The 26,174-nt window shown below is 48.8% G+C and overlaps 2 protein-coding genes and 1 long non-coding RNA gene across 6 annotated transcripts in view; 2 read left to right on the forward strand and 1 right to left on the reverse strand.

Moving 5' to 3' along the window:
* Positions 1-430: 430 nt before the first annotated feature.
* Positions 431-20,284, reverse strand: Mlc1 (modulator of VRAC current 1). Of its 4 annotated transcripts, none has more exons than XM_074084744.1 (12): positions 19,870-20,284; positions 19,115-19,318; positions 17,759-17,848; positions 16,772-16,825; positions 16,312-16,413; positions 10,911-11,012; positions 10,388-10,459; positions 8,554-8,670; positions 7,577-7,633; positions 6,933-7,055; positions 3,511-3,672; positions 431-2,520 (listed from the first exon to the last, which is right to left on the reverse strand). In XM_074084744.1, the coding sequence occupies exons 2-12, from the start codon at positions 19,307-19,309 to the stop codon at positions 2,446-2,448; spliced, it is 1,149 nt and encodes a 382-aa protein (XP_073940845.1). In that variant the 5' UTR covers positions 19,310-19,318; positions 19,870-20,284; the 3' UTR covers positions 431-2,445. The 4 variants fall into 4 exon arrangements, with proteins under 4 accessions (XP_073940845.1, XP_073940844.1, XP_073940846.1 ...); XM_074084743.1 differs by having other exon boundaries at positions 19,896-20,283; XM_074084745.1 differs by lacking the exon at positions 19,115-19,318 and having other exon boundaries at positions 19,896-20,278.
* Positions 12,410-15,917, forward strand: LOC141425872 (uncharacterized). The gene is made up of 2 exons (XR_012451062.1): positions 12,410-12,569; positions 15,618-15,917. It is a non-coding gene; the product is annotated as an uncharacterized lncRNA (long non-coding RNA).
* A 3,270-nt stretch (positions 20,285-23,554) lies between the features above and the next one.
* The window catches only part of Mov10l1 (Mov10 like RNA helicase 1), a 72,045-nt gene continuing 69,425 nt past the window's right edge, over positions 23,555-26,174 (forward strand). Inside the window, exons 1-2 of the mRNA XM_074081791.1 lie at positions 23,555-23,676; positions 25,151-25,335. Of these exons, the coding sequence (XP_073937892.1) occupies positions 23,580-23,676; positions 25,151-25,335 (282 nt within the window). The 5' untranslated portion in view covers positions 23,555-23,579. The remainder of the gene's footprint in view (positions 23,677-25,150; positions 25,336-26,174) is intronic.

Here is a 26,174-nt window from a genome sequence, read left to right on the forward strand (position 1 = left end):
CGCGGCTTGCCCCGGTGTTCCAAGGCTGTTCCTTCCTCGAAGCCAGTGATTTGCACCCAGCCTCAACAGGTCAGTTCCTTTCTCTGTCTCTCCTCCAAGGCTGGCATCTTGTGGTATGATGAGGAAGACCCACCCTCCCCGTTAGTGTCTTCACTGCTGGTTACTTCCAAAACCTAAAGGTCATCTTCATATGGTTCAAAAGTATCTTTATTTCTGAGGCTTTGTTCCCTTCAAGTGGCTGAGGATGGCTTCTGGTGATTCTGTCTTGACTCACCACGGCCTCTAGGCTGGTCTTAAGCCCTGCCTCCGCAGGTACATAAATCAAGGAATAAATAAAAAGATGACCCTCACCTCCATCCATCCTCCTGTTGTACATCTCCACCTTTCCAGAACCTGGGATGCAGACACCCACGTTAAACAAGCTACCAGCCTCATTTGCATGTTAGCATTTTATTGTTCAAGCACATTAAACTATATCAAACGAAAGTGTACAAAAGAGACTTTTTTTTGTGTGTGGTACTGAAGCTTGAACTCAGGGTCTACACTTTCAGCCACTCCACTAGCCCTTTTTTATGTTGGGTATTTTCAAGGTAGGGTCTCCCAAACTATTTGCCCAGGTTGGCTTTGAACTGAAATCCTCCTGACCTCTGCCTCCTGAGTAGCTAGGATTACAGGCATGAGCCACCAGCGCCAGGCAAAAGAGACAATTTTTTAAAAACCCATTTGTCTGAGTTTTGCTTTTTTTTTTTTAAGCCCTCTGAAATAACATGTAAGCCGGCACTGGCCCTACAGCTTCCTCATTCTGGTTCTGAAAGTTGAAGTCTCTGGCCCCAGGTGTTGGCTCCCTTCCCACCCCCAGGTGCAAGGGGCAGACCCCACCTGGCCTTAGCCAGAGCTGCAGGAAGGCCACAGCCAGCCTGTGGAGAGGTGGGTTTTGCACGTGGGTTTTGCACGTGGGCAGGCCAGAGTGACCGCTCATGGCCTGCCTGATTGGGCCTAGCTGGCCTCTGGCTTTGTCCTTGATATCTGGAGCTGCTAAGGATGAGAATGGCAGAGAGGCTGCCCAGGGCTGGAGACAGAGCTTCCTTGCTTGGCACTTTCTACCTTTCAGGTGTCTTACCTGCATTCCTCTTGTTTGACTGAAAATAAATTTAAAAATTCAGGTCACTGAGGTTGAAGGTGAGAAGCCTGGAAGGATCCTCACATCCCTCTGGTCAGGCCGTCCGGCTCTGTCTTGAATGCATCTCAAGGCCTTTCTACCAATCCATGGGGAACCAGTTAGTATCCCAGCTCAGTAAAGAACAAACAGTGTCTTCCTTCTGTCCCTTGCCGTATGTTCATCTCCTCATATGGCACTCATGAGTGAAAGCACTAGCTGCCTAAAACTACATTCCCACTTTTACAAGGTGACCTACTTACTGTAGCTTTATTGGTGCCCTTGTCATCCCATACTCCTGGAGCATGGGAACTCTAGGCTACTTTGTCAAAGTTACTGTTATTCTCATACTTACACTGTCCCTGCAGCCTAGCAGATGGGCAGTGGCAGACCAGGCCATGCAGGGGGCATGTTAGTGTCCAGAGACACCAAAACAGCAGAGGAGAGGAGACCTTGACCCTGGGCTAAACCTTGGGTGAGTGAGAATCAGTTCTCCAGGGGTCCATCTTCTAGGAACCAAGCTCGGCCTCTCCTGTCACCATCACTGGGTGTTCAGACATGGCAATGTGGTCAAGTCTAGTTCCAAAGCCCTGGACTTGGCCCTACCCCCAGAGAATACTGAACTGCTCCAGTGGCCATGCAGGGTTCACACTGCACCAAGGAACATGAGCCAGGGTCAGTGAGGAGGCAGGTCTTTCTGGACTGTCTGGGGCAAGTAGGAAGAGAGGGCAGAGGTTTGGGTGTGGCTTTCGCATGGGAAAATGATGGCAGCCCCATGGGGAGGGCACATCCAGTCTTCCGCTGTTGTTAGGAAATGGTGTTTGACAGTCTGGGTCTGGTGAGAGCATATCTCAGAAGGGAAAAGCCCAACATGAAACCAGACAGAGAAGAGCTTGTACACACACACACACACACACACACACACACACACACACACACACGGGACAGACGAGAAGGCAGACCAAGGAAGCCTGGCCAGAGGGTACTGAAACACTTCTATCTGTGGGCTCTAGGTTGGCAGCACCAGTACCTCTTCTCAGTCTAGGGAGTCTGGTGCAGCTGGGCTACCTGAGAAGCACAACTAACCCATCCAACAAGGCACAAAAGAGTCAACATTTACCTGTGTCAAAGTTAAACTATGATAAGAAACAAAAACCACCCCGCAGCCTGGGTTGCCCTCACCGAAGGGCAAAGGACATGTTAGGAAGTAGTAGCTGTCCAACGTTAGTCTGTGCAGTTGAATGTGCTGGGAGTCAGGTGGGCTTTGCAACTCTGTCCTCTTCCTAAGGTCACTGGGCCATTTGCACCACAACGGCTCTCCAGGCTTTCTCCTTGTCAAACTCCTTTAGGGGGCTTCTAGCCACCTGTGACAGAGAGAGACAGCATTACCTGCCAGACCTTTGCATCAAACTTGCTCTTGTTTGGAGGTTTCTCTGCATATGAAAGAAGGGAGGAAGGAAGCCTCTGGGCCTCCAGAAAAAGGATAAAGGCCTCTATTTGCTCTTAGCAATGCTCCCTCCCCCTCCTTCCAGGTATGGAGTAGGGAGGGCTTCAAGGTAGGCATGCACCTGGCAGCAGGATGAGGACACCTGAGGCAGAGGTAACACACACCTCCAGATAGGGAGAAGGACAGTTGCTGCCCTTGGCTGCCCACCCTGAGCCCCTAAGACAGACAGTTCTGGAATCTGGCCAGACCAACATAGTCATCTGGCTCTCCTGCTTCCTGGTCATGACACAAAACCAGGTGGGATGAAACAAGAGGCCTGACAGCCAGGGCCTAACAGGACACCTCCCGGGGTTCACAGCAGCCAGGTACTGGAGGTCTTGTGGTCACTGTGTCTTAAGGGCAGTGTGCAGGTTTGCTCAGGGAAGAAGCCATCAGGATAGGTAACTCATGGGAGGTCTCAAATGTGGGACATCAGGATTCAGGGTAGGGGTCAGGGGAGATTATGGTCTGGTAGCCATTGCCTGGTGTGACACCCCCAGTCCCCAAGCCAGACAGCATTAATGCCCAGCTGTGGGGAGCCCTATGTGCAGGAGGGGGCACTCTTTGAACTACAGAGCAACCTCCTAGGGCCAGGCAAGGAAACCCTGTGACCTTGGGAACCCTGAAAGGCCTAGGTTGTATCTATAAAAACAGAACCAAAACCCCAGATCCATAATATTTTTCATGAATGGATTTGTATTTGACTAGACATTTAAAAAATAATGGATTCCATATTTTAACTTCTCCAAGATTTTTCTGGGGTGTTTTTAAAATGCAAAGTAGCATGATGGAATACAGGCATCAGTCATCTTGTAGGAGCCATCAGAGGCCCGTAGAATGGGGCACCCTGGAAGAACATGCCACTCACCTCCCCTGCTGGCCGCTCCTGAGGGACTGTATGGGCGTCCCAGGACGCACTCTGCATCCTTGCACTGACCTTGAAACTCACACACTGGATGGCCGTACCTGTGTTGAGGCCCCCCTGAAGCAGAAGCACCAACAGCAGCAGCAGCAGGAGCAGGTCGTAGGACTGGAGGGCAGAGGAGATGTGAGCAGGCCTACTAGCCGGGCAGGCCCTGCAGATGCTCCCCACACCTTTGTCTTCCCATTGAGCACAGTGCCCACTAGCTTCTGAGCCCTGGCAGTCCAAACGTGTGCTGTTCTTTCAGTAATCTGAATAATAACCATTCTAGCTCAATTCTGGAACAAGTCCTGTTGGTTTGCATTTCACAGGTAGGCACAAAAAAGGACCCAGCAGGCCGCTGCCACACTCTGTGGACAGGCCAGCTGTTGGTGTCCTCGCCATAGTCCCCCATCCCCAAAACCATGATAAGGAGCCATCAAGACCATGTGGCAGAAATGACTACAACCTTCCAACAGCATTTCTGCAGCAAAAGTGTTCCTGAGGTTCACACAGCTCTGGAGGGCCGTGGGCTGAAGCACTGCAAGGGCAGGGGTCTCGGACAGTGGGGCCAGATCCACCAGCACAGTAACTGCAGTATCGGCTGCTGGAGAGGAAAAGGCTGGAGGTGCTCAGACCAGAGGGACAATGGGGGAGGGCAGGAGGAGGATGGGGAAGAGAGTTCTAGGGGCCAGAAGAAATGGAACTGCACTTCAGGGGAGCAGTCACAGGGATCACAGAAACATCTGCACAGCTCCCTGAACCCTCCGTTCCCCACAGGGATGTCCTTCCAGAACTGGCAGAGGAAACACAAAGCAACTAAGTGTTAACACTAAAAAACACAGTGTCAAGGCAAGTGCATGCCTGTAACCCCAGCATTTAGGATGCTGAGGCAGGAGGATTGTGAGTTCAAAGAGAGGAGGAGGAGGAGGGGAGGGGGAGGAGACAATAGAGGGCCAATGCCACAGTGGAAGAAGGAGAAAAGGAAGATTAACGAGCAACTCTTCTCAAGGTAATGCATTAAGTTGGCACAGTTCCCATAAAAAGCGCAAGGGTGCCCTTGCAAGCCAGGCACATGGGTCTAGAATTCATGTAGAAGAGCAAACAGGCCACAAGAGCTAGGGGAGCCTGAAGAGAGGAGCAGACAGCACGTAGGTGCCCAGTCCTGTCTAGTGGAAGGAGGCAGGTGTGTAGTCTTTGCCTTAGGGACAGGTGGACGGTGACAGAGGATGGGATAGCAGCATGTAACAAAGGCAGCATTAAGGGACTGAGGGAAGATGGTTGTTTTTTTGGTGGTACTGAGAGCCTTGCCAATGAAAGAGTTAAAGACAATCAAGTTGGGTCCATGGCTTTGCTGTGCTCCTGACAAACCCAGCTGGAAACCCAAGCACAAGCTTTTTTGATGGTGACTTAGAGTCCAGCCACAATTCAGGGAAGGAGTGATAAGGGCAGTAGGGAGAGCAGCTGCCAGGCTGAGGCCACTGTGTGTCTCCTTCACATGTGGTCCCCGACATCATCAGAATTCTCCAGACCCTGCTAGAAAAGGTGACTGCTGGGCAAGAAATGTCAAAGGTCCTCCCTGGTCCTCTGCTGACAGCCATACCCTCTTGCCTCTCACAGGGTTATAAAACAGCACAATAAGGGCTGGTGGAATGGCTCAGCTGGTAAAAGCACCTGCCTAGCAAGTGTGAGGCCTTGAGTTCAACCCCCAGTGCCACCAAAAAAATAAATAAATAAATAAATAAAATAAAACAGCACAATACACCCTGCAGAGGGCTGTGAAGAAATAGGGCTCTGCTGCCCAGCTTCACAGACAGGCGGAGCTGTGACCTGCAGTAGATGCATCTACACTGTGACCCGTGGTCCCTCACCCAGCAGATGATCCCACAATAGCTGCTCAGATTCAAAATGGAGTATGCATAAAGGGTGATTGTCAGGAGTTACTCATAGCAGCAGACTGCTGGAAATAACCCAGTTTCCACCATTAGGGACTATCAGGGTGGCTGGGTTACATTTGTATAGGATGAGAGAATATGGAAGAGCTCTGGTCCTGGGGGACTCAGAAAACACCAGGGTAAGTTATTAAGTTCAGAAAGATCCCCAGCGCAGAACAGTGATTAAGTGTGCAACCTGTTTTGTAATAATATGGATGTTTACAAGAAGAGCAGGTAAACAAGGCTGGCACCCTAGCCTCCCTTACAGCTTTGTCTTTTGAGTCACACAAATATTTTATATATTTAAAAAAGAAGGGTAAAATGAACCAAGGCCTAATATTGAATATAACCAGAAACTATTCAACTTAACTGTGTGTCAAATCAATAGCATAACTTCCACAAAAGGGGATTATTTCACACAGCATGTCACCGCCCTCCTTAGTGGGATGAATGATAAAGGAAAAAGGAAGACTTCACCTAGGTCAGTGGGTGGCTGTGATGTTGGTCTCTTGTGATACACAATTTCATATGTGTTTTAAGACAAATCAGTAACAGGAGGTAACACATTTGGAGTAAGAGCAAAGAGGTGCAAATATAAAATAAGTCAGGAAAAACCTAGAGTGTTAAATTTGAATTGCAAATGCCAATATAAACTTGTGATCTGGAGTAGCACGGGGGTTTGAACTCAGGGCTTCCTGTTTGCAAAGCAGACACTCAACCACTTGAGCCACATCTCCAGTCCATTTTGCTCTGATTATTTTGGAGATGGGGTCTTGAAAACTATTTGCCTGGACTGGCCTCCAGCCATGAACCTCCCCATCTCAGCCTTCCAAATAGCTAGATTACAGATATGAGCCACTGGCACCCAACTTGGTCCAGGTAAGTTTGAGTAATTTTAGAGTATTGAATTCTATGCGTCCTGAGCATAGAGGTTTTTCCCCTATGGCGGCCCACTGTGCCTGACCATGGAGAGGAAACCCTGCAGTGTCATTGAGAAGCGAGGAGAAGTCCCATTTGGTGATATTTCTACATGGCAAAGGCAAAGTGAGGACACTTACCATTCTTCTCAAATCTGTCTACAAACTCACAACATTCTAACCAAGGCCCCAACAGGGTGTCTCATAAAATGCCAACTGGTCCTGAAATGTGTGGGTGCTCAGAGAAAACCTGGGGCCACTGTGAAGGAGGTGGGCCTTTTTCAGGGCCGTGCTAAGATGGGCAGAATCAGGTTGGGTAGAAACCAAGGCAGAGCTGCCTGCTAGCCAGCAAGACAGAACTGACCAGTCAGAGATGGGTGTTCTTCATCACCTCCATCATCTCACATAGCATGTAAACCTGCTCCACCCAAGGCAGAGGGCAAAGCCACTCTGTCCAGGCAGGTGCCCATCTGCCCCATACCCAAGGTCTCAGACTCACACAAAATGCAGTTTTGAAATAAAATGAATGGATACAAACCTTGATGGCTGGTGGGTAATCTTTAAAAATCTCCACGACTCTCATCACGCTGAAGGACAAGTATCCTGAGGCTGTGAACAGCAGCGGGGACGTGAGGCTGCTGATGGCAATCAGCACCTCCACCTGGGTGAGAAGCAGACCGAGTGACAGAAGAACTCAAGGTTCTGGGTCAGCGTGTGGCTCCACTAAGCTCACTACCCATTAATTCAAAGCCCGCTGCGTGTCACACACACAGTTCTGCCGTCTGCTGACAGAACAGCTCTTATGGATCCCTCACCTCTCCCACACCTCCAAAACCTATCCTTTTAACCTCCCCCAAATCTCCAATCATATGGATACTCATCTGACAGGGCATTCCAGCCCCAAAGGTAGCAACAGATGCTAGCAAAAAGCTGGCTGACCCCCCAGAAGGCACAGCCACAGGGCTTTCTGACTTTCCGCCAAAGTGCTCACTTCTTGTTTTCACAGACATGGTGGCAGGGGCCAGTGCGCCCTTGGTATACTCATGGGTTGTCTGCTGGGCGGCAGTGCCGCCTTGGCCTTCCCACTGGCCCAGGTGGCCTTGCCTCTAAGGCCCCTGCCCAGCCGGGCAGCCCCTGCAGCTGCCGATGTGGGTCAGAGCCTGGTCTGCAGGCCTTACCTACCAGACACTTGCTGGGGCATTCTGCTGTCACGTGACTGGCGATGGCACTTGGGAAACACTGAGAGGAAAGAAAGAGAAGGACTTTAGAGGTGACTATCCAAAAAGCCAATTCCAAGCTTGGGCTCTCCTGCTTTGACGCAATTCATCTTTCCCATGGGCTGGGAAAGCATGGTGGCTCTTTGTTTTTGAACATTTGCTTACAAGCTGTAAGTCTGTAGAAAAGCTGCAACAAGGGTGCAGTGACATTGAGTCCCCTGGAGTCACCTCCCCAACATTGTCAATTCTGCATGCTGTGTTCAGGCCCAGTCCTCACATTAATGCAGTGCCACTTCTGATGGATGTGGGTTCAGCAGCATTGTCCAGTTGTCTCAACAGTGCTGTTTTCAGAGTCTTTTGTCTGTCCTAGTCTGGGGTCAGTATTTATGCATCATGGTTGGCCTTAGGTCATAGGATATCCTTTGGCCTCTGGCACCCTTGTGACCTAGACGTTTCTGAGATGCATCCCTGGGCTGCAATGGGGCCTCCACTGGGACAGGCAGGTGCTTCTTCAGGATTGGACAGGGAGGAGCTGCCCATCAGCATTGACCACGTGAGTGGGCTCCTCCCTTAGATAGACACCTCTCCTCTTTGTAAACAGGAAGCAACTTTCCCACTTACTTTGAGGAGCTTGATTCAGCTCTATGGGAGCAGGAAGAAGGAAGGCAGTACAGAATGGCTGAGGGCTGGGTGCACCCCTGGCTGACCTCCTGGGCCCTCCAGGGACTCTGAGGGCTTAGCACAGCCTGCTGAGCTCCTGACCTGGCACATCTTCCAGATCTAAAGCTCCTGTCCACACCCGCAAGGGAAAGGAAATGCCTGTGTCCCAGGGCCGCAGTGGCCCTTGATGTCTGGGGACACAGAGGAATGGTCTGCACTTATCAGGGTTCTGGTGAGACAGTGAGTGATAATGGACAAGGTGACCAGCCAGGAAGTACTCACGGCCACTAAAATCCAAAAGAATGTCACTGAGAGGTGTGGGCCTGAGACAGCCTCCTCCACATTCAGAGCGATGATACCACCAAGGACAGCAGAGACGCCAGCAATCACCTCTACCACCTAGAGGGGAACAACAGGACAGGGTCACCTTGCTGGGTCCTCACACCATTGTGAGAGAGAGAGAGACACCTCATTCTGCAGTGTGCAGAGTAGACATCCCAGGGGTAGGCAGTGGGCTCGCTGGACTGCCCTTCTTGGGTCCAGCAGCCAGGATGAGTGTGGAGAAGTCAGTAGACAAACCTGAGGAGGGAAGATAGAGGTGGGAGTCCTCCATCTCACCTGCAGTGAGGCTCACACAAAGCCAGCTGCCAGAGATGGACGTGGAATTGGCCCAGCCAGTAGGAGCTGTGCTGCAGGGACTCATGGTGGGGACAAAACCATGCAGCCAGGCCTCTGCACCTTCAGAAGGCACAAGATCCAAGATGGACAAAGAAAACAGAATTCCTGAGAGTGAACATGACACAGAATGGAAAACTCCAGAAACAGGAAGGCAATGGCAGAATCAGCAGATGTTCAGGGAAAACTGTCAGCCTGGAATTCTCTACTGGGCAAAACTTTGTCTCAAGAATGAGAAGAACCAGCAAAAACTGGAAAGCCTACCCAAAGCAGATACCCTCTCACAAAATGTCTAAAGAAAATGCACTAGGTAGAAGATAAATTGGGCCAAAGAGGAGGGTGGAAATGCAGAAGAAGTGGAAATCACGGTACAGATGAGCTTGGCTGGATGAGCCAGCACAAAGGAGAGAAAAAGCAGTGTTAGCAGCCATTACGACTGGATAACAGGTGCAGGGCCCAAACTGTGGACACAGACACCGCATCTGTCAAAGAGGCCTCTTAAAGCATGGAGGAAAACCTCTAAAATGATGTGTAACTTCTGCTTCTAAATTAGAGGGAAAAGAAGGTAGAAGCTTTAACTGATTCAAAAGAAGATAAGGAAGGAGAAAAGGGGATGGGGAAAAGAGAAAACAAAAAAGTGAGATCGATAAATATGACAATAACCACTCTTAAAGGAAATGGGGTAAATTCAAAAGGCTAAAAAAAGAGAATGACAGGTTAGGTAGAAAAAAATTAAAATACACCTGAGCACTGTGTATAAGAAACATACCAAAATATCAGGACAAGAAAGTTCAAAAAGAGAAAGATAAATGGTCACAGATTGATGACAACTGATGTGCTTAAACCATAGTTGATATGGGCTTATGGCAGAGTGTTATTAAAGGCACTGAGGGTTACCACCTCATGATGAGAACAGGAAACTCGCCAGGCAGCAATTCCAAGCTTGTTTCTCATTAAGAATGTAGGCTCCCAAACTCACACTAGACGGAGACAGAGTCACAAAGAGAAATTAGTAACACCATGCTCAGGTCTGGAATTGAGAGGTTTTTAGTTGACCTTTCACTAATAGAACAAATAGAATAAAACCAAAAAACAAATAGGACATCTAAGACTTAAACACGATCAACAGAAGAGAGCAGCCATGTGGCCTGTCCCCAGGTCAGGGCACTGAGGGTGAAAAGGGACTCACAGGGCTTGGAGTTCCAGCCAGAACATGCCTGCCCCATTAAAACTAAGGATCCTTTAAGATCCATTTAAGACAAGGTACTTTGTTGCCAGCAATACTGTAAAAGGGCTGGAGAGTCTTTCCCAGACTGGGCACAGGGCCTGACATGCCCGGTCTTCAACACGACTTAGTCATCTGGAAAACTAAATATGATGGCTGGTCCAGCCTCATGCACACCCTCCCAATATGATAAAATAAGGGGGAGGTTTTTCTTACAGAGTAGGACTTGAGGACCCGAGCGGGAAACATCACTTCTTCCAGAATGTTGGTGCCTTCAGAGATGGATCCCTAGGAAGAAGCAAGACTTCATGTAGCCATAGTGTGCAAGGCACAGGTGCTTGGAGAGGGTTGGCTGCCTGGGGTATGAGTGGGGAGACATTCTGAAATGTGACCATCTCTAGGTCACAGCCCGCAGGCTTCAGGAGCAGGTGTCCCTTGCACGTGGTCATGTGCTGAATCACCTTGATCACAGATCAACATTTTTAGCAGATTTGGTCCCCCTGTGATACCAGGGGGGACAGCATGTGAGAGGAGGCCACTGGGGAGGTAGTGATGCTGCCTTGTCATTTCCCCAGGTGACAGCCTCCAGCCCCTGCCCATGCCTGTCCCTCTGATGGCCCCATTGCACTTGGGGACTCCTCACACAGTGAGGCCCACGCTGGGGGCTCGATGGGGTTGTTCTGGGTGACACAGAGAGGCCCACCCTGGGGGCACGATGAGGTTGTTCTGGGTGACCCACCTTCTTCCTCCTGCACGGATCCTCGCTGGACCTTGCAGAGATGATCACTGTGGCTGCCATGAGAAGCTCCAGCAAGAGGAGCAGAATGAGGTTGAAGTTAATCTGCACAAGAATCATGTACTTCAGGGACACTGTATCACTTCCCCAGGAATCCACTGCCCTCTGGCTCCCACAGCACAGTCGCTGGGCAGGCTGTTCCAGGCTCCAGACCAGTGCTGCTTGCCTATCATAGGCCCCATTAGGCCACGGGTCACATGGTGCTTTTTTTTTTTTTTTTTTTTTGGTGGGACTGGGGTTTGAACTCAGGGCTTCATATTTGCAAAGCAGGCACTCTATTGCTTGAGCCACATTTCCAATATGCTTTTCCATGGCTATTTTGGAGATCTTGAGAACTATCTGCCCAGGCTGGCCTCAAACCTCGATCTTCCAGATCTCAGCCTCCCAAGTAGCTAGGATTACAGGCATGAACCACCAGCACCTGGCTGGGATTTTGCTTTTTTAAAACCACTTTTACTCAAAGGCTGAGCAAGGTTATACTCTGGACAATTGAGCCTGGGACCCCAAATTCTCTGAAGTCCTGCAGACTGATTGACTGAACAGAATGTTGTTATGATTGTGGAGCGATGGGATGTTGCAGATCCCAAATAACCTTTGGCTGGCTTTAGTCCTCTCCCTCTATCTGACCTGACTTCCTTGGGACTATTGGATGAAACATTTGGAATGTGTTGTTAAACACAACAGACCTCCAGCTTCCACCAACCCTAAAGGGAAGAATGTGGTAACATCGGAAACCCATGAGACATTTCCCTGCTCTGTTGTAACCGCCTACCTGTTGTCCCTACCAATGTGTTTGGTAAATGCATTCATTTATGACTTTCTTTTGTCTGTGGCTGTAAAAGTTCACGTAGCCTCTTCCACAGTGGAACATGTCATTCAGAATATCCTGAATCATTGTTCACAGGCCCAAGGGCTTCATCTGCCATGCCTGATCTAAGCCTTGTTTACACAAAGACCTAGACACAAGTATTTACAGCAGTTGCCAGAAACTGCAAACCCCAGGCTTGGAGGGCAGCTGAACTTTGTGGGTTCTGACCCTGCTGGTGGCTACACAAATCTATTTGTTCAATATTCATATGCTTAAGAAGGAAGTTGGGCTGGGAGTGTAGCGCAGTGGTAGGGCACATCCTGGCATATGCAAAGCCTGGGGTTCAATCTCCAAAACCATCACTAACTAAATATAAAGAAATAAATCAATGTAACTGATATTTAAAAAATAATCTTATGAAAGCATTTTATGAAACTAACAACAGAGCCTCAAAATACATAAAGCAATAACCAACAGAACTGCAGAAAGAAATAGATAAACCAACAATCATGGGTGAAGCATTCAACAAACTTTCCTCAGAAGCTGATAAATCAAAAAGGTAAAAATATAAGAACTCTTAAAACCAGAAAAGTGCTATATTAACAATGTCTTTTTCTGTATTTTTTTCAGAGGCTTTGACACCTGGGGCCAGGTTAACCTGCACAGTCTGCCCCTCCTAGGATGGTCAATTCCTGGAGTCAACAAATGATACTGCATGTAAACCACCTGACCACAGCTCCCTCTCCATCATCCCCCCAACACACCATGCCACTATCCACCTGCCATCACCCCAGGTAACCAGGGACAGCCCTGTGCCCAGCACCCACTGAAGTCATTCACTGGCCAGTCCTACATCTCTCACCTGCCCCACCTGTTGCCTCTCATGGCAGCCTCAGTGGAGGCTCTGGCCCATGTCACCCCTCATTCTTTCTGCCTGTGCCCCTCCCTGGTGCTGCACTGTGGGGCCAGCATGGTGTGGGGTGCCCCCTCCTCTAGGATCTATGAGCAATAATCTCCCTTTTCAATGGAAGGGGCCTCCTGATCTGCTGTCCTCACCATGCCTGCAGGATAATCAAGACTGCATTTTAAAACAAATGCAGCTAATAAGGCATCTACAGAACTCTCCATGCAAAATAAAACAAAGATTGCTCATTCTTTTATAGCAGTTGTAGAACACTATCATCTGTTAGGCTGCAAAACAAGCCTTGTAAATTTCAAAGAATCAATACACTCTAGGTTATGTAGTCTGATCATAATTTAGTAATATTAGAAATCAGTAAGTTATGATCCTTAAAAACAATCTCAAGTGCCTGCTTCATTGAGGTCCTGGCAAAAAGCACATGGGACACTCAGAAGGAGAGAGTGTAGGATTTAGGGAGAGAAAATCCACAGGATGAAGAGGCTCCACCAAGGTTGGAAGAAAAGAACACAGCTCCCACGGGGTCTGCGAGCTCCCAACAGAGCAGCCATTCAGAGGGCCGCCTGCTTTGGCAGAGAACCATGCCCAGACTAACCCATCCCAAAGTAAGCAGAGTCAGGGAACAAAATCCCCAGCCTCTCTCTAATAGCCATCTGTAATCCCTGGCCACAGAGGCACCCAGGCCAGAGAGCAATGGCTGCCCAGAGTACAGACAGGACAGCAGAGGGTGGGGAGCAAAACTTCCAAACACATAGAACTAAACGACAATGAGGGGCTGGGAATGTGGCTCAAGTGGTCGAGTACCTGCCTAGCAAGCAGAAGACCCTGAGTTCAAATCCCAGTACTGCAAAAAAAAAAAAAAAAAAAAAAACAAACCAAGATGAAGACACCATATGTCATGGTCTGGGACAGACTACACCAGCCAGAAGGGTAACATGCAGCCATGTGCATTATCAGGCTGATGGAAACCAAGACATCAAGGGGTAAGAGGAGCAAAAGGTAAGCCAGGGACAGAAGTGAGGAAATAACAGAAAACCGACTTCAACTCATACAGAAGCTGGGTCTTTGAAAGACTAGTAACATAGTTGCCATAAAGATACAAATCAAATTTTAGAATGAAAAGGAAAAGGGCGGGGGTAACTCTAGGTAGAGTGCTTGCCAGGCATGTACTAGTCCCTGGATTTGATCACCAGTACCATAATAAATAACTAAAGATTTAACAAGGTTTCCAGACACTACTCCAATTTACAAAAATCCATTCTAAAAGAAAGATGAGAAAAATTCAGACAAGGTCCACACCTGAGTTCACACGGTATATGATGTCACTTTCCTGCTTTTGACAACATCCCCAGGGGGCTGGCACTGGGAGTGGGGCCTCGGGGGCAGTGGATCTGTGCATCCTCCCACCAGTGAGACTTGGGTACCCACTGTGGTTGAGAGCCTCGGGGAGGGGGCAGGTGGAAGAGGGCAGAACAGGAGAGCCCTACAGACAGGTGCCAGCAGTGCATGTACCCAAGAGGACTCCCAAAACTTGGCAGAGACTAGAGGACTTGTGGTAGGCTAAGAGGACAGCAGTGTGGCACCTAGAGCAGATTGCCCTGCACAGATGGAGCCATGTCCCTGAATGTCCTTTCACTTTGTGGCTCTCTATCACACTACTTTTTACATATCCTTCAACAAGACATTGCTTCTGAGCATAAATGGTTCAAATGCTATATTCCTGAGGTTCCTCTGCCTGGGCCATGGAGACCCTGGTTATCTGTGGATTCTAACACCTGCCTTAGGTAGGGCTGAGGTTCTGCAGGTACAAGCTCCAGGTGAGAAAGAGGCCACACCTAGCAGAAGCCAGCAGGTGTGGCTTTATGCATCTTCCACAGTTTAGTCGCCTGTTCTGTCACCATCCTGGGAGAGGATCACCTGTTTAGGTTTGGTGTTGTTGTTGACAAGTGTTACTGCTCTGACCTCCATGACCTGGTCACAGGTGTGTGAGCATTTCTCTAGAGTTTGCACCTGTGGGTGGTACCGTGCCCACACATCTTCAGAGTGTGCCTGTAAATCCCAAATTGCTCTCCAAATGGCCTGCATCCTCTCTGAAGAGCGTGAGTTGCCTAAATATGTGCTGAGCTGTGCAGGTTGTGTGTGTGCGTGTGTTGGGGAGGATGGTTCCCTGCAGCCCACATGCTCCTTCCAGAACTGCCCCAGGTTCAGCCTGCTGTCCACACTCATGTGGTGGCTTCAGGATGACTGGGGTCCAGTGATGGCTTCTCTGCCGAGACCACCCTTGCTCACTAGCACGGCTTTCTAATAATCCTGGTTGTGTGAAGATACATCCCAACCTGTTGTTCAAGGGGGTCCTTCTTGGGGCCCTGTGCAGACCTGTAGGTTCTGGATGCAGAGGAGCCTCCCTATGACATGGGTCTCCCGGACAGCCTCACCTTCTGTTTGTTCCGGGTGTGTTTAAGGAAGAAGTATCATAATTTCTACCAAACAGCCTCACAGATCTCTCACAGGTGTATTCCCAGAAACCTTTTATGTTGATTTCTATAAAATGCTTTCTGCACTTAGATTATTCTTTCAAGTTTTTGTTGGCACAATTACAGTTTTACTTTGATTTTCACACTCAGCAACTTGCTACATGCTTTGTGTTTGTTTGTTGGAGGTACTGGGGTTTGAACTTAGGGCCTCAAGTTTGCTAAGCAGGTACTTTACCAGTTGAACCATACCTCCGGCCTTTTTTTGGTTGATGGTTTTTAAGTTATTTTTCAGGTAGGGTTCATGTTTTTGCCTGGGTTGGGCCTCAGTTGGTGATTTTCTGTCCTATGGCTTCCCATGTAGCTAGAATCACAGGTGTGTGCCACCATGCCTGGCTTATCTGTTCAGATGGGGGGGATCTCAATAACATTTTTTTTTTTTTTTTGCCCAGGTGAGCCTCAAACATCAATCCTCCCTGATCCTTCCCATCTCTGCCTCCTGAGTAGCTGGGATTATGGGTATGAGAACCACTACACCCAGCTTGCTACATGCTCTTAATTATCCCAATGTCGAGTAAGCAGGAACCACCTCTTCTGCACACGCGGATTGAGTGTTCCTTGGATCATCATGCATCCTTATAAGACTGGCTAAAATGTCCTCATCTCCACCGAGATATTTCATCTTGGGCATCAAAACTTATGTGGTATTTTCTCACTTTTTCAGTAGCACATAAAATCACAGTGTCCAACAATCAACAGCATCATGGATTGGACACAATATGGAATATGTTACCATCAATTTGTGTGTGTGTTGCTGGCGACGGAACTCAGGGTCTTGCTTGTACTAGGCAAGTGCTCTGCCCCTGAGCTACACCCCCAGTCTATCACTTAATTTTTAAGACCTACTGAGAAAGAGTCATTGAAATATTATTTATCAACAGACCCATCCAATGGAATCAATTCAAAGAGTTCAGGAGAGACAGTTCTTTCCTTCAGCACGTAGGCAAAATTCTCAATGCTTGTCAACTCAAGACCTACAACAAACATTTACCAAGGGTTTCCAATTCAACCAACATGGCTGACACTGGTTCAGCCTGAGCCAGATGTGGGCTCAGTTGTGACCCAAGCGCCCTTCCAGAGACTCACATTTATTGCTGATGGATTCAGGACCAGTTTGCATCCAAACCAGATTAAGCATGTAGTAGTGACAGCAAATGTGGAAACGAACAATATCTGAAAGTTGGGAATCTGAAAAACAGGGCAGGAGAGGTTTCCTTTTTTGAATAACTAAAAAAAAAAAAAAAAAGGCAACATCAACCAAATTCCAGGTCATTAACTAAAAATCCTAAAGATTGTACCTGTAAGAATTGGGGCTTGAGTGCCAGCAGAGGGAAGAGGGAGGACAAGGCAGGAACCCGCTCATCTGGGGTGACCACCAGGACCTTCTCTGGGACCATTCATCCATGGGTGTGCACGCCCATGGAGACACATAGACACACGGCCTGTCAGCCCTAAGGAGGACTACCCACCTCCCTGCCTGACAGCTCTACAGCCAGTTACCATGGGGCTGCTGAGTCTGCAGAGGCTGCCGGAGGGCTGAACTCACCGCATTGATGTTCCTCCTGGCAACAGCAAAGCCCACAATTGCTGAAGGGATGCACTGAAAAGAAACCAGAGCCTGGGTAAGCAAAGGACTTACCTGAGCACCATGCTGGTCCTGGTGGCAACCTGAAAACAATGCACTGCAAGACGGGGTAGAGTTCAGGGATAGAGCTCTTACTGCAAGGCCCTGAGTTTGAACTCTAGCTCTGCAAAATTTAAAATAACAATCATAATAATGCATTATAATGTTTAGGTCTCCAGAATAAGCCAAGGCATACTGGCAAACAAGCATTGTAAGGGGTTTCCTCCACACTGAAGGACACTTTAGAATAACTTATTCTGAAAAAAGTATTCTAGCTGGATGCACTTGGCAGTCAGAGGGTAACTTGGTCTCTGCTGAAGAATGACCCAGAAGGAAGAAGAACTTGCCTGAAGAAGATGGAGGTGTCTCCTGTGCTCAGGGGCCCCACTGCTTAGGGGCTCCAGTGCAGGCATGTACTCTAACCTCACTGTGACCCCAAAGCTAGGTCAAGGCCCAGTGGAGGAGGTGGTGAAGGGTGTCAAGGGATCAGGAGGTGGGGGAGGTGAGGCAGCTTGTTTCTGTGGGAAGCGGGCCCCAGACCCTAAGGGAGCAGGAGACAGGGCTGCAGAATGGCAGAGGCATAACAGTGTTAGATGTGAGGAGGCAGGAGAAGCTCACATGGGGCCTGCGCTGGGGATAGCAGCTTGGGACCAAGCTTTGGGGGTGGGGGCAGTTCCCGACAACGCAAGGGCAGATTCAAAGGCATGTCAGAATCCAAAGGGCCAGTTCTCACGCAGGGGTCTGCGGAATAAGATTCAGGCAGTCTTTACTGATCATTTTCAAAAGTAATGAGTCACATGAGAGATTTCCAAACGAGAAACAGAAGACTATAAACCCCAGAGCACAGAAACTGGAACACAGGACAGGGAACTTGGGTGCTGGTAAGTGTGGCTGAGCAGTGGTGCTTACAGAGCCTGCAGCACACCGCAAATAGTCCATCTCGGAGGGGAATACATTCCCCAGGTAGAGCGAAAACCCAGAGGTCACAAGCAGGCAGCTCTGCAAAAGAGAGACACAGGTTCAGGTTAAATGTGGCTCTGTCTGAGGATTACACACTCAAGGAGTGAGCAACCAACCCTTTACTGAAGTTTAACTGTTTCCCACATTAACCAACACCCTGCCCCAACATCGGCCATGCCTGTGCCTGGGTCCTGCCTGACCTGAACTACTCCCTGCCACAGCCCAGAAAATGGATCTTCTTCCATCATGCCAAGCAGGAACCTCCACACTGTTATTTGGGGAAGAGAGGGAGGGGACTCTGTTTCCAAATTGAAAGCAAGAAATGGTACCTTTCCCCAGAGAACACCTTCACCCCAACCCATGAGATTTCAGGGGCTTCAGGATCCCACCCAGGCCCAGAGCCTGGAAAACAACACCTGTCCCTCTGCCTCTGCCGAAGCTAATCCAAACTGGTACCTGGAAAAGGCACCTGAAGCCAGGGTCTGCAGGCCTAGGACTCTCAAGCTGTGAGGGTCCTGGAGGAAGCTGGAGTGGACTCCAATCTGAGATGTAAAATTGCTGCAGAGGACTGGACTGTGGGGGTGCTTCGGGGCTGGCCAGTAAAGCCCAGGACACAGGAAGGGAGGGATTCTCAGCCCAGGACCACATGGAACTCAGGTTCTAGTTGAAAGGAAGTGCATCCAGTGGTCTGGCCCTCGGCTACTGTGCACCCTCAGGGTACTTCCCTGGCAGTCTACATGTCCACATGGGGATGTCCTCGGCCCCAGGAAAGCCCATCATGTATTTGGCACAGCCCTGCTCCAGGCTAGCTCAGACTTGCCCTCCAGTGCCCCCCGCCCCACCCCCCATGCCCCTGCGGCCCCTCCTGCTCCGTGGCCCTGACTGTCCCCTTGGCCACAACACTGGGTTCATTCCACAGAGATGACACAGAGCCTGAGATGCCCTTCCGCCTCGCAAGCCACACCTCGGGACAGCCCTAGCCCCACAGGAGTCCAGGGTTATGGCAAATGCTGTGGATGGACGCTGGACTCAGCGCCGTGCTAGACTGTCCTCCACCGGTGGGAGACCACAGTGAGGGGAGCACAGGCCCTTGTCACAGATAATTTGAGAAAAATAATTCAGAGGACAGAAGCAAAATCAATGCATCAACAGCAGAGGCTCTCCACAGCAGGACTGGTATGGAGCTCTTCCTGTCCAGACCAACTGGGAGGAAGTGACTCTCAGGGCAGGGGGCCCTGATCTGGTTCAGGTTTTGCAGGAAGGGCAGGTGTGAGCAGACCTCTGAGGTGGTGTTGAGCTACTCACCCCCATCAACACAGAGAAGACCCAGGTCTTATAGCTGAAGCACGGGGGCAGCCCCCTTGACAGCTGAAGGTTCTTGGGCTTCCCGTCCGGGGCATAGCCGCCAGCCTCCTGCCGCCCAGGGTCTGGACGTCCCCGCTCAAGCGTGGGCATGCGGTCGTAGCCCAGCTCCTCCCTCAACTGCCCCTCCCGTGTCATGCTTGCACACTAAAAGGGGTGACACCACAGCCATGCTGAGACTCACGGACACAGGCCACCATTCACTCCTCTGTGAGGAAATTATCAACTTTGACAGTTAAATTGTAATAAGTTGTTTTCAAGGAATACTTGTTTCTTTTTTTTGAGACAAAGTTTCACTACATTGCCCAGGCTGTGCTGTCCTCAAACTCCTGGTCTTCAGCAATCTCCTTCCTGCCTCAGCCTCCTGAGTAGCTGGGACTCCAGGTACATTGCCCAGTTTATGAACATATTTATTTTTAACAAAAATATATTGTTCACACTACATTGCTGTGAGTTTGAAGAAGAAAATAAGCACTTAATCCTAAAAACCAGTAAAATCCCTTTTCTGTAAGACAAACCTGCCATGGTCTAGGTTCAGGGTCAGACTTCAGGCTTCACTTGCATCACTGATCTACGGCCTCAGGTACAACATGTTTTACTTTTCATTAGCAGCTTTGTGAATCCATGCTGTACTGGGGACCCCATGTGTCTTAAGCTGGGGTGGTAGTTAAACATAAAATTACAAAAGACACACCTACCTGAGGTCTAAGGCCCGGGTGCTTACCTCCACTGCTGTCTGCTGTCGGGGAGCACTGGTCTCTGGGTGAGCGGCTTCCAGCAAGAACTATTCCCAAATGAAACAAAAGCTCAGCAGAACTGCACTTGGGCCAGGGGAAGGCACACGGCTTCCTGAATCTCAATGAGGAGATGAAGCAGTGGATCCTAGAAACGTTCGAGTTGGTTGTGTAACTGCTGGCTGGGAGCTGTCCTAACCCAATGCGGGAAGGAAGGGGCCGCCCAGGTACCACTTGCAGCAGACTTGCCTGGACAGAGTCAGTATGCTAAGAAGAGAGTCCAGCACGCATGGGATCCTAGCCAGCCCTGTGCCCAGAGCAGATAACTTTTATTTGAAGGCCATATTTCACATCTTTTCCAGCAGTCTCTCTGTCCCCCATTATCACACGATGGAAATCTTCACAAGGTCACATAAACTTTTATGTTCTCCACTTGGCCTGACCATCCCCTTAGCTGCTGGGAATTCACCATTGGTTCCCCTGGCAGCCCCAAGGGCAGGCAGGATCCTGATGCCCCTTTATTTCTGCTCACTAGGCAGAAAAGAGGGACATGAATGTATTCCATTCGTCCAGAGACACTGGCGCCCTGGCAGTTACAGCGACAGTTTCTTTGTGCGCACTGCAAAAAGGCTCAGTCCAAAATATTTTGAAAAGCTGGCTCCTTGAGCCACAGGCCCAGCCTGAGCACAGTCATTGGGTTTCTGTTTGGAGAGGTTCAGCTGTCTTAGCTTTTCAACCAGGCAGGAAGATTAGAAGTTCTAATCTTCCAACTATTACCTGGGAAATCAAGAACTTATTTTGAACGGGCTGAAAAACCTCCCAGAGTTTTTCACTGAGTTTCAAAGCAATCAAAGGAATTAGTGGGAATTGGTCCAGCTGGATTGAACCTGTCTGTGTTTCTTTTTGTTTGAGGAAAATGTTGAGCGGATTTCACCATTCTGTGCCTTTCACAAGTTGTTCTCTACAAAGAAATGCAAGTGAGTTGCCTGGACTCAGAGTGCAACATAAATTCCTCAAGGCCCCAGATTCAGAGTCACTTAGTTGCTGGTGTCCTCCTTGCTGCCTACAGGATTGGCTGCTAGAGCAAGCCCTGTTCTTCCATATGATCTTCAAACACTCTATTGTTCCTAAATGCATTCCCTCCCTCTGCTGGCTGAGTCCTATTCATGCTCCAACATTTACACAGCCTTCAGCATCGGAGCCAAGGCATTGGCTGAACTCAGTCACTGACTATAGGAAAGTCTTGGAGAGAGGATCAAACATTCTGATTTGGACTTGATGAGGCTGCAGTGGCTGTGAGGCATCCTGGTGGAAATGCAGAAGAGTCTGACCCATGGAAGTGACTCAGGCTAGAGCTAAAGGAGTTCCACCAGGCAGTAACTCCCACCACACACTGCAGTTGGTGGGCAGGAGCTGGAACGGGATGCTCAGCCCCCATGTTGCAGGTTCTCTTCTCTGAGGATGCCTCTTTTCCCCAATCCAACAAATCCTTGGGACCATTGTCATTGCCGGGTATATTCTCAGCAATACACCCCAGATGAAGTCTTAATGGTGCTCCATAAATGTTTAAGGCTTGACTTATCACCCCCATCTCACAGGAAGAAGGCTGGCAATTAAACTGACAGATTTGATCTACTAAATCAAGTGCCTGATCTGGAGCTAAATTAGACCTAACTAACACAGCAGGAATACACATTGTTTCAACATGTGAAGTCATTCAGATTTTATTCTGAAATCAGTAATAGAACATCATCAGGAAAATCCCTAAATTTTTAGAAAACAGAGCTGGAGGTGTGGCTCGTGCAGTAGAGAGCCTGTCTTAGGGTATAAAGCCCTGAGTTCAAACCCCAGTAAGGCGGGTAGGGATATTAAACAATATACCTCAAAAACAAACAACAACAACAAAACTCACGGGGCAAAGAAATCACAAGAAGAATGTGAAAGTGCAAGTTAAATGCTGTATGCAATTAAATTGACACTTAAAGAGAAATTTTTAGTTTCAAGTGTTTGCATTTTGAAAACGAAAAAATTTCAAGATTATCTAAATTTCCACTGAGATGCTAGAAAAAGCACAAAAAGAAGTAGAAAATGAGAAATAATCAAAACAGAAATCACTGAAATAGTAAATAAACAGTAAAGATCAATGAAACCAAAAGTTTCTTTTGGGACTGATAATGAAATTGATAAATACCGGTTAGGCAGTTCAAGTAAAACAAAAGAGATGACTTAAATTACCAACCTCAGGAGTGAAAGGTGTTTTTTTTTTTTTTTTTTTTTTTTTGTGGGCTTAGGTTTTGAACTCAGGGCTTCACACTTGCAAAGCAAGCACTCTTGAGCCACACCTCCAGTCCACTTTTCTCTGGTTATTATTGGAGATTGGAGTCTCACAACTATTTGCCTGGGCTGGCCTCGAACCCTGATCCTCCTCATTTTAGCCTCCCAAGTAGCTAGGATTACAAACGTGAGCCACCAGCGCCAGGGTCATTCAGACATTAAAGGGACAACAAGGGAGCTGGAGTAGAGTGCTTGTCTAATATATGCAAGGCCCTGGGTTAAATCTTCCCCAGCAACCCCCCACCAAAAAAAAAAAAGACAAGGAAATATGAAAACTTTGTTGCAATAACTTGCCATGTTGGGTGAAATGGACAAATTCCTAAAAAGACAAAAATCACCAAAGTTTACTCAATGTTACATTAACAACCTGGACATCCCAATAGCTAAGGCAGGAGTCAAATTTTGCAATTTAAAACCTCCCCACAAAGACCTCCAGGCCCAAATGAGCTCACTGGGGATTTCTGCCAAACACAGGAAGAATAAATGATATCAGTTCTACTCAGCCCTTTCACAGAGGAGGGAAAAACCTACTCCCAATCCATCCCAGCCAGCTTTGGGTGACACCAAAACCGGACAGATGTGTCGCAAAAGACAGAAAACTACAGGCTAGTAACCCTCATCAGCATAGGTCCCAAACCCTTGATAATGAACCATGACCAAGACCAAAGTTTTCCCAGGAGAGCAGACCAACCAGTGTAGTCCACCCTATTAACAAAAGCACGTGATCACCACTTCCATTTAGCATTTGAGAAAATGTCACACCCATGCAGGATGGAAACTCTTGGAAAAAGAGGAAGAGTAGGGATGTCCTGAACTTGATAAAGAAGGTCTACAAAAACCACTCCTAACGACAGACCGCACAGAGTCCTTCCATCCAACAGGGACCCAGCAAGACTGCCCAGCCTCAAGGCCACACCCACCCACCCACGTGAGGCTCCACCCGCCCACGCGAGGCCCCGACCACGCGAGGCCCCGCCCACGCGAGGCCCCGCCCACAAGGCCTGCGCCTCGCGGACTCTTGCTCGAAGCCCCTGGCCTTCTGGCAGGACGCTGTGCCCAACAAGCATGATGTCACTCCCACAAGGCACTTCGGTTTCCCTTACGTGCTAACGGACGCCAACCGCTAACCTCTCACAGCTAACGGGCGAACCCGCTCAAGGACCCCATTGGCTGATTTTCATGGGAGGCAGGCTCAGGCCAAAGCATGGCGATCCCCATTGGCCGAATTCTACAGGTAGAAGGCGCAGGCGCAGGCGCGGCGCCCTCATTGGCTGAGGCGGCCTCCGCGTGCTGGCCTTCGGGCAGACGGCGAGGCCGAGCGGGCAGGCAGGGTGGGTGCCATGCTGCGCCTCGCGGCCAAGCTGGTGGCCTTCTTCTGGAGGAGGGAGGATGGTCTGGAGGAGGAGGCCGGGCGGCCAGGACCGGAGCTCGTGGAAGGTGCGCGTGGGGCGAGAGTGGGCGCCCTGCACAGAGCCCTTTGGGTAGGGTGGGCGGGGTGGGGGGGCTGGGGGCAGTGGCCTGTGAACACCCAGGGCCACCCAAGCGTGTTGGAGGCCCCGGGCTCCCCGCGCCAGGATGCGGCTTGAGAGGCCTGGGCACTGCCCTTGCCAGCCATTCCACCCCAGGCAAATTCAGAGGACCTTTTCCTTGGTTACCGTCTTTCTTTCTCCCCCGCCCCGCTGTGGGTGTGCATGTGCAAGGCAGCTGGCGGGACGTCTCTGCACATCTCTGCCTTGCTTCTGTCCCCAGCATCCCTTGAGCTGTGAGCTTTCAGAGCTCCGAAAGCCACAGCCTGACCTTAAATTGTCCTTTGAGAAGGCGATGAGATCACGCTCCTCCTCCTCCCCTCTCGGGTTCTTCCTCGCCATCTTAGGATGGTGGCAGGTCGCACCTTCCCGCTGCTCTCAACGGTACACAGAAATTACCGCTGTTTTCTCCCGATTCCTCCCCCTGCGTAGGGGCCGTATTCAGGCTGCTGGTTCCCTGTTGCTTTTGCTAACTAACCTCTAAAAAGATGCAAGTTTCCAAATCAGCTCAGAAAGGAGTTTATTCTCCAAACGACATCAGGTTACAGCGTGCTAAAGGCCACCTCTGTGCAGATGTGCTAATGCGCACCGCTGGCTGTAACTTGGAGCGATGGCTTCATGCCCCCTGTGGCATCTGTGGAATACTGGCTTTCAGGGATAGCATGAGCCCCGACTTCCTGCACCACTAAGTCTCCCAAGGTTTTTCCTGTGAGAAGTCACAGGCAGGTGCAGTGAGGACCCAAGGGCGGTGGCTGCAGCAGCAGTTCTTGAATAGCTGAGGGCCTGTACTGCTCATGGACCTGGCGTACTTTGCCAGGCCCTCTGCCATGCTTGTTGAAACCTTGCCCCATCTTCTGAGTCTGGTGCTGATGCTGTTTTTGGTGATGAGAGAAGATGACAGAAACAACAGTGGTCTCCCTGGATGCTCATGTAAGTCTTAACAATTAACAGGGCACCCTGCCCGGTGTCAGCCACTTGGAGGTCTGAACTTTGCATGTGTTTTCTGCTTCTTGACTCTTCATCAGCTCTCATGCAGTGACAATTACTTTCTCCATGTTACAGAGAGAGCTGGCATACAGTGGTTAAGGACCAAGCCCAGGGTTACATATGGCAGAAGAGCTCAGAGTCAAACCCAGGCAGTCTGGAGTCTGGAGTTCAGGCTCTTCCCACCACATCCAGCACTTATGCCCTTCAGAACTTGGACGTCTGCCTCAAAAACTCTTCATCCCAAACATTCCATTCAGTGGCAGGTTCTTTGTGACAAATCCAGCCCATTAGGTTCTTGTCCTCAATGGATACACATGCATTGCCTTTCTCTGGTAGGGCGTAATTGTAGTGGGGCTTGCTTTTGTGGCCAATATAATCTCTTCCCTTACCTGTCTCAGGTGAAACCAGGTTGAAAACTGTGCAGGGTGTGGTGACAAGGTACTGCAGCGATTATGGCATGATTGATGATTTGATCTACTTCTCCAATGAGGTTGTGACTAGTAAAGTGCTTCTGAATGTCGGACAGGAAGTTATTGCAGTTGTGGAAGAAAATAAAGTGTCAAATGGACTGAAAGCAATCAGGGTAAGTCTTAGTAATTCAGGAACAGGCTTTCCTCACCATGCTTCTCTACATTTGTAACCTCTCAGATATTCCCTGGCCAGGGGAAGAAAAAAGAGGCTACCTGTGAAGGGGAGCTTTTGTTCTTTGTAATGATTTCGTTTTAAAAAGTGATTTAAACCATTCAAATATCATAGAAATTTATAATTCAGAAAGTAAAGTTTGCCTCTAAATTTATGCCATGGAAAATGCTCTTTAACTTTTCTTTATTATTCTACTGTTTTAAAAAATATTGTTAAAATGATAATGGTTGGACCCTTTATTATTTGATTAGCAAAGATAATTAGTGAACTATTATTCAGCAACTGCCTTTTTCATGTAAAAGTAGGTTTTTGTAGTATAAATTCTGGGAAGTAGAATTCTTATATCAAAGGGTATGCAGATTTAGCAGTTTAATGGTCTTCATCAAATCAGCATCCAATAACATATTCATTATACTCTCAGGAGCAGAGTGAGAGAGTACCTGCGATGGTGTTGACAAGGACATAGATATCATTGAGCTTGGAGGTCCTTGCCCACCTAACAAGTAAAAAATGACCTCATGATTTTAATTTGCATGTAAGCCTTAAAGTACATTAATTTTTCTATGAATTATCATCCTTTGATCATTTTTTGTTCTGTTCAACTTCTTTTATTTAATCTTATGTGTTAGGGACATTAGATCTTTTTAGGAAAAGTTATTGTATGAAGGTGTTACAAATACTTCCCCAGATCAGCTTTGACTTTGTTTTATAGTTTCATTTTATGTAGTTACATGTGTCTCATTTTTTCCATGTGGATTTCAAACCCTTAGGCTTGTTCCA

This window comes from Castor canadensis, chromosome 8, assembly GCF_047511655.1.
Source record: "Castor canadensis chromosome 8, mCasCan1.hap1v2, whole genome shotgun sequence".
Taxonomy (NCBI): domain Eukaryota; kingdom Metazoa; phylum Chordata; class Mammalia; order Rodentia; family Castoridae; genus Castor; species Castor canadensis.